This window comes from Arctopsyche grandis, chromosome 2 (assembly GCF_051622035.1).
Source record: "Arctopsyche grandis isolate Sample6627 chromosome 2, ASM5162203v2, whole genome shotgun sequence".
In the NCBI taxonomy this organism is placed as follows: Eukaryota; Metazoa; Arthropoda; class Insecta; order Trichoptera; family Hydropsychidae; genus Arctopsyche; species Arctopsyche grandis.
The window spans coordinates 12,517,320-12,533,487 of NC_135356.1; the positions used below are offsets into that span (position 1 = coordinate 12,517,320).

The 16,168-nt window shown below is 32.3% G+C and overlaps 1 protein-coding gene across 5 annotated transcripts; it reads left to right on the forward strand.

Moving 5' to 3' along the window:
• The first annotated feature begins 353 nt into the window (after window positions 1-353).
• LOC143922954 (lysosomal proton-coupled steroid conjugate and bile acid symporter SLC46A3) lies at window positions 354-15,900 on the forward strand. 5 transcript variants are annotated; one of them, XM_077446387.1, is made up of 10 exons: window positions 354-479; window positions 9,770-9,850; window positions 9,934-10,147; window positions 10,225-10,399; window positions 12,063-12,251; window positions 12,369-12,659; window positions 12,727-12,881; window positions 13,545-13,713; window positions 15,298-15,457; window positions 15,541-15,900. In XM_077446387.1, exons 3-10 carry the CDS (start codon window positions 9,941-9,943, stop codon window positions 15,632-15,634), a joined length of 1,440 nt encoding a protein of 479 aa, XP_077302513.1. In that variant the 5' UTR covers window positions 354-479; window positions 9,770-9,850; window positions 9,934-9,940; the 3' UTR covers window positions 15,635-15,900. The 5 variants fall into 5 exon arrangements, with proteins under 5 accessions (XP_077302513.1, XP_077302515.1, XP_077302511.1 ...); XM_077446389.1 differs by lacking the exon at window positions 354-479 and adding an exon at window positions 5,615-5,674; XM_077446385.1 differs by lacking the exon at window positions 354-479 and adding an exon at window positions 5,726-5,899.
• The last annotated feature ends 268 nt before the right edge of the window (window positions 15,901-16,168 follow it).

Below are 16,168 nucleotides of genomic sequence, written 5' to 3' on the forward strand. Positions count from 1 at the left end.
TTTACTAAACTTTACCCACCCCACATTATAAAATTATGTGTATTTCATGTAAAAAGTTGCTATTGTTTCAAATTTGTTGTAATTGTAAAATAAATACACAGCAAGGAGAGTGCGGCCAACGTAGACTCAATAAGCTGTACTTGGTGAATTTTTGTGAAAAAAAAACTTATGGAAGCACAACTATGTATAATGTACTCGATATTTAATCAGTTAATCATTAACCTCTCCTGACATCTAACGAAAAAATAATTTGTTTTTGCTTACCCTTGCCACCAAGTTCGTACTTTGGGTTGAGAATCGCTGCAATAGATAGGTGCAGTGGCGTGCCGTGACTTTTAAAACAGGAGACTAGTAGTGGTGTAGCGGAGTGGACACGGCGCGGTACTTTTGCATGTTTTGTCATCATTTCACATTAGTGTCTTTTATCATACATAACGGAATATAATAGATAGCTGAGACGGCTTGTATTTTACTGGCAAGTATGTATTTTAGTCTATTTTTACCGGTATTTAAATATAAAAGGTCAGTTTTTATATTAAATGGACAGTCTTTATATTAAACGGCCAGTATCCATCGGTCGGTTAGTAAGTGCTCAGTATAAATAATAAATGGTCAGTATTAATGTTAAATGGTAAGTTTTATTTTGGGTATGGTATTTATGGGTGCACCTCACGGGATCGAATTAGAAATGCACGAAAAACCAAATATCGGAAGGCAAAGATCGAAAATCGAAAGATCTTAACTCGAAAGATCAAAAAAAAAGGGTGCATGGTAAACGGTACATACTCACTTAATTTGCGCGAGCAGGATACAACAGGAACAAGAGGAACAGGATTTTCCTCCCGTATTCTGCGCGCGCACATTAATACGGGAGGAAAAGCCTGTTCCTCTTGTTCCTGTTGTATCCTGCTCGCGCAAATTAAGTGAGGATGTACGTGAGTATGTACCGTTTACCATGTACCCTTTTTTTTAATATTACGACTTAAGGGGGTATTCTAGTCTAGAAATTTGAAAAAATCGATTTTTGTTTCATATTTTCAAAGTTTAAACCTTTAAGAATATGTCCTTAAGAGGATTTTTCAAAATTCAAATTATTTTCGGAGATATAGCTGTTTTAGTGACGTGGAATCCAACCGGCGCGTAACTTTACCCGAAACTTTAAACGCGTTTTTCTCGAAACTACTTTTTCCAACGAGTTTGATATGATATCTCAAGTTCTAATGACCCAATTAACTTAAAATTTGGTGTGGTTCTTTTTTATATATCCCTCTATGGTCCGTACCAGAATTATGTAAAAATTTTGTTGTTTAATATTTTTATTTATTTAATATTAGGTGATACGACAACTCCATCCAACAGGCATTGCTATTTGTTCTGGCGAATGGACGCCAGATTTTTACTGTTCATATTTTATTTACATTGACATTTAATAATATAACACTGACCATTTTTTTTAGTAAAATATTGGCCAAAAACTGATTTACATATATACTTATTGAAATTAATTCAAAATACTAAACTAGCTTAGTCCCTTTAGTTCAATGTCGGCAGTACCGGTTTTATGAGGGGGTTGCGTCGGGGGTTGCCGTTCCCAAGGACACCGAGTAAAATAAGGCGCCAATAGTAAGAAGGCGCATTAAAATTAAAAATTAGAGCGCCAAAGACCCTTAAAAATTTTAGACCAAAGGCGCCTCTACTTTCTAAGCTGACATTTTTATTCGGCCAATGCTATTTAATGGATGAAGACGCATTCCCTTTTGTATTATAAATCTATTATGCTTCTCAAAAAAATTTGTTTCACATTTCCTTGTCGCAGCCACAAATTATTGTAACGTAAATTATATCATATATATAATATCGCTTTTCTGTGTAGCTGCGATAACACTCACCGTATAATAATAGTCGTTTCGGTTCAACATACATATGTACGTCATAGCTAAAACACTGACAATAAAATGTACGAATATAACAAAAGAAAACAACTTCTATATACATATACTGTTTGCTACCAATGTTTCCTAAGGCAATAAGTAGAGACCCGTATTTTGGGCATCTATTTTTGTCAATTTTAGCATTTTCATTTTGCATTTTAGCATTTTAGGGCATTAAAAATGTTCAATTTAGCATCAATTTTTATGAAGAGTTTAATTTTAAATAATAAAAAATTTCGATGAATTTTAATAAAATTTATATGCATATATACAATTTAAAGACAACACAACAATTAAAAAATAATAGAAAAATTCAAAAATGTTTTGAAATTAAAATTACAATGAAAAAAACATGAATATAAAAATACAAAGACAAAAAATATGAGTATAAAAATATAATACCAATTAAAATTGATTAAAGCTTAACATGGAGCATATTTCAACAGATTCTTTTTTGAGATTCGTGCGACGATCGGTAATAATTATATTGTATTTACTAAAATTTTACTGCTGAAAAAAAAAATGCTGAAAGCATCCACACTATTTACGGGACACCAAATAGATTTTAGAGCGGCACAGCCAAACTCTTCATATTTAATTTTTATTGCCATCAATAATAGCAATATATCCGGCGTGGATTCACTTTTTATATTTTCTTAATTTTCTAAGAAAGTGCTGATATCCTTCCAAACATTGAGCCTCTGTTAATACATTAAACAATGGCAGGTTTCTAAAAAACAAAACTGTTTCTTTAACATTAATATTAGATTTTGAACCTGCCACAGATAGATTGAATAGCTTTCTCAATGTTCGGACGAATAGATTTGTCTCAATTGGTCTAGTTTTAAGATGCCTTTTAGAGCAGCCTTTTGGATACACAGCTCCAACTGTTTTCTTTTGTTTACAGTAGTAGACAAAAGCAGTTGCTTGGTTTCGACAGGACAAACACCGTCTATGTTAAACTGCAAGCTCTGTTTTATCCCCTCAATTTCTTCACATAATAAATGGGCAAAGGGATAGGAAGACCCTTTCTAAATTGTCTATTAATTTTATAAATTTTATGCAAATTTCACTTTTGTTTATGCATATTTTACTATTAGCATCTATTCCGAATTTTAGCATCAATTAAGCATTAATAGCAAAGTGCCCAAAATACGTGTCTCTTGCAATAAGTCCGAGCGTTTAGCGCTATCTATTGAAAATGTATTTAATTAATTATTTTTTCTATTGGTGTATTAGTGTTGCGTGAGGGTGGGTGGAGGATCCAAGTAAAAGGCCAACAGTCATTTCACAGCATTTATTGATGATTAAGGAGATACACGCAGTGTCACTGCTAAGTCCAGAATTAATTATATCGCCTACGTACCGCCTTATAAAGGGTAGATCTCTCAGGACGCCTAATCTGTTTACCTGTTGTATAGTCACGTATTCGGATATGTATTTCCAAGACATTGGGTCTTCCCGTACTGATTCTGAGAAATAACTAATAACGGTCATTGTTTAGCCTAAATGCACTTAGAGTCCAGATATAATCTTTGGAAGTAAGTGCATGCATTTAGTTAATCCGATAACAGATATCCGTTGGTCTAAGTGCAATTCGCTCAATCCGCGGCGTACGTAACAATATTATACATATGTAGGTGGGTAGGTAGTTTTTACCATTTTTTTTTTCATATTTTAATAGAAGTTAAAAAAACTTCTATTAAAAGAAAAACTTTTGTTATTATATTCATACATTATATTATACTCGCGGTCGAATTATTTTCAAATACCTCTCAAACATATTTATATTTAATTGTTTAAATATGCTTGAGGTATTTGAAAAAAATTCGACCGCAAGCGGATCAAACACAGGACCGACACATTTCTTTTATTTATTTTTTATTTGATAAATTAAGAGGGCTGTACACCCAAAACCTTAATTTTGTTGCCGTTCCTTTCTTCGATATATATATTGAGTAAATGTATAAACTGAGTGAATGCGACAATATATATCAATATATATTGAGTGAATGCGACAGTTGCGCTTCGACCAGATAAAACTTATTTCAAATCGACAAAATCGAGGTTTCGTATTATCCTATTTTCTCCTCCAAACTGGACCAATTTAAAAAAAAAAATCATCATCAGTATGAGAAAGATATTTTCTGCGCAACTATGCGCGTATTTTTTTAAAAATCGACCGTTAAATAAGCACGTTGGACTTATTTCGTGGGTGTAAAAAGGAGGCGATTTTATAGATGTTTGGCGGCTCCTAGCTCCTATAAAAAATAACTAATCAAAAAAATAAAACGATAGATGGTGGATATCGATAGCATATTAAAAAATAATTTCTCTAGTTCCATAATTGAGGAAGGGAGAAGTGTAATACGTTTGTATGGACAAGGCGCTGGTGTCCAGCCCTCTTAAGCGAAATCCGAACGTTTTTTTTTTTGAACTCTAGCTTTGTAAATAGAGCTAAACCGCCCCGATTCCTGGAAAAAGCACGGTGTCTATCCGCAGTCCAATTATAACATTTCTCTGGATACAACCAGTGGCGGCTCGTGGGAATTCACAGTAGCGGGGCTGCAAAGATGAATCGGATTGTAGTAGCTTGTTGACCATACCGGTGACCGAATGCAAACAAAAATAGCATGCATATGTTCTATACTGGGAGGGCTGCAGCCCCACAGCCCATATAGACGAGCCGCCACTGGATACAACACTCATTAACTTAAAATAATCAATAAAAATTAATATTGGCAATCATTACAAAATGTTTAAAAGTCAGCTAAATAAAAATATAAAAGAGCCTTGTAAGAAAATATAACATTTTGAGAGTGTTTGACAAAAGAGAGAGAACAAAAGAATTTTGTCAAAAAAGAGAATATGTTGAAAAGAGACCCTAATGGTAGGGTTGCCATACCGTATATACGGGACATGTCCCGTATTTCATTACTCGGTCCCGTATTACAATTTGTCCCGTATTTGTCCCGTTTTCTCCCTAAACTTTTCTTCAAAAACAGACTGTCGATTTCTTTAACACTGCTGTGGAATACATTGATAAGTGGTCCCAATCATTAAAAAAATGTAATGCTTTCGATTGGATGACTCTCAAGCAAGTTCCTGAATGGGGGGAAATAGAACGAACCGTTGAATATTTGCAAGTAAGGAACATCGATGTTGGAAACAATGAGCTTCTTTTCAACCAGTTCGTATATTTAAAAGATTATTTAAATAAAAATAATACCAACGAAAACTGGGAGACAACGCTGAAATTGAGTATGGAAGAGAAATGGCTGAAGTTTTTTAGAGATACCAAGCATATTGAACATAAGTCATGTTTAATAAAACTACGTGAGTATATACATATTTGCCATTCCAGCCCACAATGCCAATGTGGAGAGAATATTTTCCCTGATGTCAACACAATGGTCGGATGAAAGAAATAAGCTGGCAGTTGAGACAGTTGAGTAATTTTGGTTTGCCAGTATAATTTTTAAATGACTTGCACCCAATTTTATCATCATGTAAAAGAGGAAAACGATTTAATTAAAAAAGTTAAATCATCGTAAAGTTAATTTTTTACAATAAACTATAACCTACCTACTTTTCCATGTTTTATTTATGTAGCACTTAAATGTCCCGTATCAATGCTTGACAATTATGGCAACCCTAGCTAATGGTAATCCATTTTTTTCTAGGGGCGCTCAGAAAAAAATGCCCGAGGGCGCCATGGGGTGTAAGGCTGTCACCGAATTTATGTAGGTACGCCACTGGATAACGTTAGTGAATGGTGGAGTAGGGGAAAATTTGGCTATCGCTTGTAGTAGTATCTCGGAGTTGGAGTGGTTCGCTATTGATCTCCGTTTTGTCAGAGCTCGTACTCAATTCTCATTTCATTTTATAAAAAACTAAGAAAACCTGCCGATAAGGATGCTCTAGGGTTCCATAATATGATTTTATTGTCGACGATATTTATAAACACGGTCAGGACTTAATTTTTTTATTATTATTATTAATAATACACGTCTTTTGCATCCCTAACCTATTAGCTTTACATAACCAAATACACAAAACAGAGTGTCGATCAACATCTGTACAAATAATGAATTCTATGTATTTTGTGCAATCAGTGATAGCCGAAGTATGTACATGCATTCTCAAAAGATATCTAAGAATGTATCTTAATACATAATATAAATTAATAATTAAACCAGTCGAAACTGAATGTGGAAGGGTACGTTTAAGAGATTAATAATTTGATTTTGATTTTGATTTCAAATACATATTATGTAGGTCTATTATAATAGCTACTAATAAGGATTGTAAATAGGCTTTTGACCTCTTTTTCATTTAATGCTGTACATTAACATTAGAATAATATAATACTATGATTACTAACCAAATTAAATTAAATTTTAAAATAGAAAATGATCAGCAGATCAGTAGCTATTAAAATAGATATACGATGTATTGTGAACATAATTTTGTAATAATAAAAAGCATTTAAAAATCAAAAAAAAAAATAATAGCTACTAATAATGATGATAGCTCCTACTAATAATGATCATTGGGGCCAATGATCATTATCTATCATATTTAACACATTATTTTTCATGTTACTATTTATTACATATCTAATTTTAATAATAGTGTTTACAGCGTAATGGAAAAAAATGTCAAAAACATATTTACAACTCTTATTAATGTTCATATGTATTATTTTTAACTAAAGACTTTTAGTCGACAGTTTAAAGTAATCTGTGTTTATATCCAAAATTTATTTATAATAAACATTTTCCAGATTATTTAAAGGATCAATTCTTTCTATGTGCATGTACACCTATACAAATTATGTGTCTCTTGAAATTAAATATGTTAAAAACGTTTGAATTTTGCTTTTACGATTGTTTACTCAGATCCCTTCCAAAATATGTACATATTATATAATGATAAGAGATCATACAGACACGTAGAATACAAGTATATATGTATGTGCGCGAAAACACGTGTCATTTCCTACAATACTAAAAAAAATATATATAATGTAAGATAAAAATATGTAATATAAATAAAAAGTACACTAATAACACTGTTCGACAAATGACGACTTTTAAAATGTTACAGAGACGGGATATGACTTTTATTTTAGATCTATGCCCAGTGAACACGAATCTGGTAATAAAAAGTGTTGATTGGCTCGAGATTCGGAGATATATGTGTTTTTTAAATCACGCGATTTTTCTATATCTTGGTGTTGTTCGGTCGATTTCTCAAAATCTGGTAATTTTCTGTTCAAAATGAATATTGGAATCTACAGTCGGGTATTTTATCTTTCATTTGTAGTACTTTTCAGCTTTTAAATATCTCTAAGTAGTCGTCCAGTTCAAATCTTTGTTATTAATCCACAAGAATAGTCGAAATATGATTTTTCTAACTGGAATTTTATTTAATTCTCTTATAAAGATAATTTAATATATTATCCCTATTAATTCAATTCAGATTCGTGTAAATACGAGTAAACACTAGTACGAGCTTTTTGCTCGCAATTTTACCGATTTATAGTTCAGCACACTTCCAGTTAACCCTTTTAAACGAAAACAAAAAATAGTGTGGTCAGAACACTATTCTAATAAACATGTTTCAATAGAAAATACTCAATATAATATAGTATTAACAGTGAGAAAAAATCCCAAGTGAAAATACGTAATTTTGACTTTTGATTTTAACTGGACGACTACTTAGAGAGATTTGAAAGCTGAAAAGTACTACAAATGAAAGATAAAATACCCGACTGTAGATTCCAATATTCATTTTGAACAGAAAATCAACAGATTTTGAGAAATCGACCGAACAACACCAAGATATAGAAAAATCGCGCGATTTAAAAAACACATATCTCCGAATCTCGAGCCAATCAACACTTTTTATTACCAGATTCGTGTTCACTGGGCATAGATCTATAAGAAAAGTCATATCTCGTCTCTGAAACATTTTTCGTGTCGAACAGTTTAATTAATCAGAGGCTCGTTGATACATAATCGTATCAAATTTCATCTAAACTACATACATATTATATGTATATACAAAAACTACATCCAGTTCGGTTTTCTAAATCTTAAATTGATGTTTCACTTGATGCAGTTTTTATGCTATTAAATATAAAAAAAAACTATGACTAAAATATCACATCTGGTTAACAGATAAAGCATTATGTTTATGCTATACATATGTACATATATGGAATACATCATTACAATTCAGACACAAACACGACATTTTGTTACACGATCAAAAGGAATTTCGAGATGAATGAAAGATTAGACTATTATTTATTGGAGAACTAAGTAACATCTATTATTTATTGGAGTACTAAGTAAGATCAATCAATATAAACTACTCTGCAAAGTGAACATCAATCTAATATAATATATGCATATTAAAAATGTGTAGAATAGTTTGAAATAATATCACAAATCAATAATAAATTATACCATGTGAAATGTTTTTAATGGAAACATCCTAATCACAATACATGAAAAATATAGATAGCCTAAAAATTACTTATTATTATAATACTTATTGTGTTAGAAGAGCTTTCTTGGCTCTAATGCAGTGCTTCCCAATTACTTTCATGTCACGACCCCCTAAATTTGAAATAATTAATTCCCGGCCCCTAAAAAAAAAATGTTCTCTTTAAAAGGTTTATTTGTCAGTAATTATTACAATTATAATACACATATTTATATTCAGTAAAAATTTATAGGAACTTGCTTAAAATCATTTTTCTAATATAAAATCTATACACACATGAAACAATTTAATGCGATAGATGAGGTCGCATGTTTTTACATAACAAATCGATATCGGGTTCAATGTCAGAAATGCTAACTCGCAAAGCATCTTCCAAAGTCTCCGTGGAAAGGCATGACCTTTGCTTATTTTTTAATATAAGTAATGACGAAAATGCTGTTTCGCATACGTACGTAGTCGCGAAAGGAATAAGAGTTACCAGGGCTTCTTTTCCAATAGCAGGATATTCTTGCTGTCGCCTTAACCAAAATTCTGAAATACTTTTTTCATTAAATTCCACTTCAAGCAAATTATCCGATCTGATATCGATCAACTCTTCTTGGGCTGTCCACGTAATATGATCATATTTTAAGGACTTGGCAAATGGTGTTCTTATCCAATTGTTCCTTTCATCCTCATTCAAGTTTGGGAAATATTTCCTTAAATATAATATATACATTCCCTAAATATGTAATGTGGAAAAATATTCATAAATTAATATTTGTACTTTCTATTGAATATTTTCGCGGCCCCCGCGAGAAATCCTACGGCCCCCCAGCGGGTCGCGACCCCCCAATTTGGGAAGCACTGATCTAATGGGATGTACTGTGTTACATACATTCGTTTCTGATACAGGCTACCCCGGTAATGTATCGTTTTAGCGGCTAAAAAAAATCAAATCAAAGAGCCGGCACACTATTTTCGTGCCGTCATAGATATGCCTAAATTTCCATCTGCATGATTGTTGTGTTAATTTTGTATTTGATTTTGATTTTGATTTCAAATACATATTATGTAGGTCTATTATAATAGCTACTAATAAGGATTGTAAATCGGTTTTGAGCTCTTTTTCCTATTATGCTGTAAATTAACATTATAATAATATAATACTATGATTACTAACCAAATTAAATTAAATTGTAAAATAGAAAATGATCAGCAGATCAGTAGCTATTAAAATAGATATAAGATGTATTGTGCACATAATTTCTATTTAACAACTGTTTTAATTAAGTTTTGTACTCTTTAAAATTTATGCTCAATAATTTAATACTCATTCACAGAGCCCGTCACCTGTCCGCGATGAACGCAGCCTATGGGACAATGTGTTTTGAATTTGTTAAGTAAACATTGTTTTTTTAAAGGTAGGTACTTATAATCTTTGACAGCAAACTATTCTTGTACTCACAATACACTTTAAATACTATATTTTGATTAATTTCCCTAGTGTAAGAATGAAGTGCGGTGCATTTCTGAAATGGCTGTCGCTGATAAGTGTGGAGCCCATCATGTTTCTGTACATGATGGCTTTTACGATCACGTCTGTTGTAGAGCAAGCTTTCTTCATCAACAAAGCGTGCACAGTGAATCATGGACATGGATCTGAAATTTGTGATAACTTGTCTAATTCTACAAACGCCGCCATCAACAATCAAGTTCAAGTTAGTTCATGCCAATAAACAAGCAAATCCAAAACATTCTGCTCTAATGCAACTCAAATACCAAATTTTCATTTCAGAAAACAATTTCTACGTTTATTCAGTGGAATAACATAGCGGGTCATGTTGTGCCAATAATATTAGCGTTGTTTCTTGGCGCATGGAGCGATAAAAGAGGAAGAAAGGGGATTTTGATTGCTGGACTCGTGGGAAAACTTTGGTACTCGGTGTTCATAATCATCATTGCTTCCCAAAGTAAACAATTATTTTATTTGTATCATCTCGTACATGCATATCTATAATGTACTGAATTGATTGCTTGGTTGGGAACGTTTATAATGATATCAGTTGAATATATTGTTTTGAGCGGCGCGTTTGCGATGTGTCATATGAATGCGCAAATTTTTGTAGTTTTATTGTTTTCAGAAGCTTGCTGTTGGATGTAACCTGAAACTTACTGATCAAATTGATAGTTTCTAAACAGTTAAAAATAATATATGTAGTTGATTTGTTACAATTTATGATTTGTTTAGTTCAATTGCTCGGAATGGAAATTAATGAATGTGTGTTGGAGATTAATGAATGTGTGGCCTTTATCCGACAGTGTTATATACTTATATCTAGGGAGATTTTAAACAATTGTCTATGCAGAATAGTGACGTCCCTAGACTGCCCTTAAGAGGGCTGTACACCCAAAACCTTAATTTTGTTGCCGTTCCTTTCTTTGATATATATATTGAGTGAATGTGACAATATATATATCAATAAATATATTGAGTAAATGGGACAGTTGCGCTTCGACCAGATAAAACGTATTTTAAATCGACAAAATCGAGGTTTCGTATTCTCCTATTTTCTCCTACGAAACTGAACCAATTTTTAAAAAAATTTCATCATCAGTATGAGAAAGATATTTTCTGTGCAACTATGGGCGTATTTTTTTAAAATCGACCGTTAAATAAGCACACTGGACTCTTTTCGTGGGTGTAAAAAAGAGGCGATTTTATAGATGTTTGGCGGCTCCTAGCTCCTATAAAAAATAACCAATCAAAAAAATAAAACGATAAATGCATCCCAATGGTGGATATCCATAGCATATTAAAAAACAATTTCTCTAGTGCCATAACTGAGGAAGGGAGAAGTGCAATACGTTTGTATGGACAAGGCGCTGGTGTCCAGCCTTCTTAAGCGAAATCCGAAATGCCACCCCTAATAACACTAATAAACAAACGAAAAAATAATCATATTTATAATATAAAAGTTAGATACAGGTTTTTCAATCCAAATTGACATTGAAAAGGGGTAAATTTGAAATGAAAAAGGGTCGATTGCAATGAAAAACCGGTATTATGAATTACTTTTTTCATATCAAATGTTTTACTGAAAATAATTGGATGAACTCACTTAAATCACAAAAAGGGGAAGGGGGGGGGGGGGTTCAATTTTTGAAAGACAAATTATTTATTAATAAAATAATTACAATTATTTTTGAAAATTTTCACTGCCTTACTTGCCTATGTTCACAGGCGACCCTGAAGCAGAATTATATATTCAAAGTAACTTCAATCATTTTTTATAACTTTCTTCCGTCTACATATTTGTATTCCACTATTAAGTCAATAATTCTCTCTGGATTTAAGGATTTTATACACATAAGCATCTACATACATCTTGCTTACATTTGAGTCTATAAAACATCAACCAATAGCTTTTTACTGCATATTATACCTATAATGTTTACACTCGCAAAAGCGGAAATTTATCTATATATAATGTAAATGTTCAATGTTGACTTGTTCTCCGTCTCATATGGGAACTTGGAATAGTTTATATTTTATATTTATTATTATATTTTATTAAATTGCGTTACGCAATACTATGTTATATATTTTTTATGTATTTTAATGCCAAATTTTAGAAACATGGCCTTTAGAATACGTCATATACATTGCCACAATTCCAAGCGCCTTGACCGGAGCTGATGTTGCTATATTTGCAGCAGCATTCTCATACATATCAGATATAACGACTTCGATTAATAGAACAATGAGAGTAGCCATTTTAGATGTATGCTATTTAAGTACCTTTCCAACCGGAGTTGCACTCGGTATATATATATTTTATTATAATATATTACGCATCATAGTAAATGCTATATTGTTAAATTGAAGCAATCCAGTAAACAAAACCATATATATAATACATCTTTATTTTATATTTCTAGGTAATTATCTATTCCACCAAGTGTTTAATAAATCATATTCGGATTTGTTTGCTATTAATGCCAGTTTTTTGTTTATCGCCATAATTTATTCGGCGATCAATCTAAAATGGAAGACAACAGAGAAGCACCAATCTATGTCTGAAGCTGGTGTACACAATTTTTTTGCCGATTTCTTTGACAAGAATCATGCAGTGAGCTCGTTTCGAGCTTTAACCAAAGAGCGACCACATCACAGACGTGCCTACTTGCTGATTATGATGATCAGCATGGCACTGTATACTTTCCAACGGGGTAAATTATCACTGATAAGCAATTGCAAATATCTTGGGAACGAACCTCATGTATCAATTGCTTGTAGATGAGAAGCCAATGCTGTTTCTGTACACCATTAAAGTGTTCGGTTGGGACGCAAACATATATTCAAACTTTAAAACATTCCAAAGCACAGCCTACGTTATAATGATGCTCATTGCGATGCCGTTGATGTCTAGAGTACTGAATTGGAGAGATACGGTAATTTAGCATACAGGGTTGGATGGAAACAATTGGCATGATACAATTAAAAACTCAATTGAAAAGTAAATATGTATTAAACTTACTAAATAAAACCAAACTATGTACCATTATGCGCATGCTGATAAATCAAGCGAGCTAGAAGACCTAGCAAAGTATCAACGTCTCCGAAACGAGATATGACATGTTATATATATATATATATATATATATATATATATATATATATATATATATATATATATATATATATATATATATATATATATATACTAACCGTTTTTCATATGTATGCGTGGTAAACGGAACATTTTCGACTTTTTAACATTCGGTGTGGTGACAGTCACACGTTGAAAAGTATCTATAAAAAAACACGTACCATGTACCAATCAGTGTGTTTTCACCCGTATTCTAGTTGTGTTCCATCCAATTGGAACCAAATAACTCTATAATATCTTTTTTCCCATGCAGAAATTCCACAAAATTCAGTGATGTTGAGGAAAAATCGTGCGCATTGTTAGTCCGATAACATTTTAAGGTTTAGCTAGTACTTTTCAATTAGTGTTCATTTTAAATAACCATGTAATTGTTTCCACAACTAGTATGTATATTAATACCGTAGTCTATTTAAATTATTAATGAAAATTTGTTGCATTTATTTAGATAATAGTGATGATTGGTTCTGTGTCTCACGCTGGAGGACGGTTTTTTTTCGCATTTGCAAAACAATCTTGGTTTTTCTACATCGGTGCAGTGGTCGCCTCGTTGGGACCTTGTGTAGCTCCTGTAATCCGTTCGATGACTTCCAAAACAGTTCCATTGGAAGAAAGAGGTCAGATATGATATCATAAATATATTTAATATTATTTTCAATATACAAATCAACAAAATAACAAGATGGGGGAAACGCTAGTCGTTAACCAGTCGGTCAGAGGTAACGTTTACATTTTACATTTTAAATCTATGCTATTATAACATGGTCTACAAGCTTCTTCTCATGAGGTGCCAAAAGTATTGGAGGATCCTTTTAATCAGGACTGTGGAGTCGGATCAAAATTTACCGACTCTGGCTTTATTTTATGATTTAACTACGACTCCGACCTCAACTTGAACGATTTTAGTAAGATCGACATTTCTTGCCAACGTGTAAAACTGCGCGCCCTAGGGCTTCGCCCTCGGCGTTCCTTAGGGCTCCGCCCCCGACGTCTGCGCTTCCTAGGCTTCACCATCACATCAACTTTATATCTCATCTTCTGCTTCACAGTCCATGTTTGTATACGAATAGTTTTGAATATGCTTTTTTCCAAAATCAAATTTGTACATTTTTTAAACTTATCTTTACCATAATACACAAAATGATCCCAAGATGATTTTAAACACGCATAAGCGTGGACCCAATGTCGCCCAAGCTACTATTATTGCAATAGAATATTAATTATTCATGTTGAATCGAACAAATAGTAGCAGATTATACCGATTACCTTACTCGATCATCGGAGTATGAAATAAGTTGCGAAATGAAGAAGTGGGAGAGTGCAATTCCACACAATTCATTCAAAAGCTTTTATATAGACAGTCAATATCTGATCCAGTATGTAAAGTGATATTTTTTAACACAAGATTGGATATTGAGATCCAAAAAACAATGCAAGTTGGCTTGAAAATTTCTTGATCTACTTTTTTTCTTTCCAATTCAGACAATTTCAGTTCTTCTGAATAAAAATCTTTTAAAACAAATCTAGAATAAACGCTCTAGAAAACATTTGTGTCTTTGTTTACTAACTGGTAGCAATTCTTAACCCTTTGCCCGCGGCAATAAATATAGCGAACAAGCCCTGTACGCGGCACCTTTTTCGCGAATTTGCAATCGAGTTTTTGACCCTAAATACAGATTTTAATATTTACTCAAGTAACCAGATATGTTAATTAACACATAAAGTATTATTTTAAACAATAAAATACATAATATATCTCGTAGTTTTGGCTTAATTGTCAAACAATCATTCTTCATAATTGTATGAAGATGTGACGTCACATAAACGAGGTTTCAGTATGGTTCCACAAAAAACTAATTTTTGACTGGTGTATATTCATTTTAAGCAAATTGAATAGATGGCATTCAACTCTCAGTAATATATTCAACCTATTTTAAACCTTAAAACAGTTGAAATAGGCGCATATAAGCCTCAAAATCCCGTGCAAAGTTCAAAAATTCTATGGAAGATAGCCGCGCTACAGACTTGTCGCCCAAAGCTTCCATAGAAGACGGCCGCAGGCAAACGGTTAATAATGTATCAAGGTTTTCATTTAAATTTAAAACTTAAGTAGTCCGTAACTATACTGACAAACAGCTATGTCACCGCTGACTCTTTTCGGCCGACTTAAATGTCTTGAATAAACCATTTAAATTTTACAGGAAAAGTGTTCGCTCTGCTGTCTGTTTGCGACAATGCAGTTGCTTTATTCTCATCAATCCTCTACTCTCAATTATATAATGCGACTTTAGACACGGAGTATCCAAATGCTATATTCTTTTTGACCATCGCCTCGCAATTCACTGTCCTGTTACTCATATCGTAAGTAAAAACTTACGAGGCATACTAAATTACACTGATCTTAATTATTGTAACATTTACTACATGTGTCGTTTTATTTATAGATGCGTGCATATATCGCTTGGATCCGAACCTATGGAAAAATATTCAGACGAGACAGTTAATGTGAGGAGTGAACTCATCGAAGGGGAAAGTTGATGAATTATATTATTATATTATGATAGTGATTTTTTATTTGTTTTGACGTTTTATGATTTAATAATTAGTAAGAAAAACTAGCTCATATCTTATTAAAATTAGGGATTGAAGACATTCCAAATAAATACTATTTTTTTACTTAAACTTTTACAAACTCAATACACGCAAGGAAATATTTTTAAGTGTTTGAACTTTTTGTTAGAATGTTATACTTTAAATGGGATTATTAGAAAATATTTTTAAAAATAAACTTTTTTTACACTTTAAAACGACTTTTATTTCATAAAGGATTACATACATATTCCATTATAATAACTGAAAATATTTAGGATTTTTGATTTCATTCATTGAGCCGTTATATTTAATAGTGTCGGAAGTCCAATTTTCAGTTTATTTCAATATTTCAAAAACACTATTTATATTTGACTTAATTCACAAATTGTTATTACTTATTTGAAATTCGATACGTCTAGAATCTCGGGAAATAAAAATAAATATATTACATGCCACCAGTATTTTTAAATATTGTTAAAC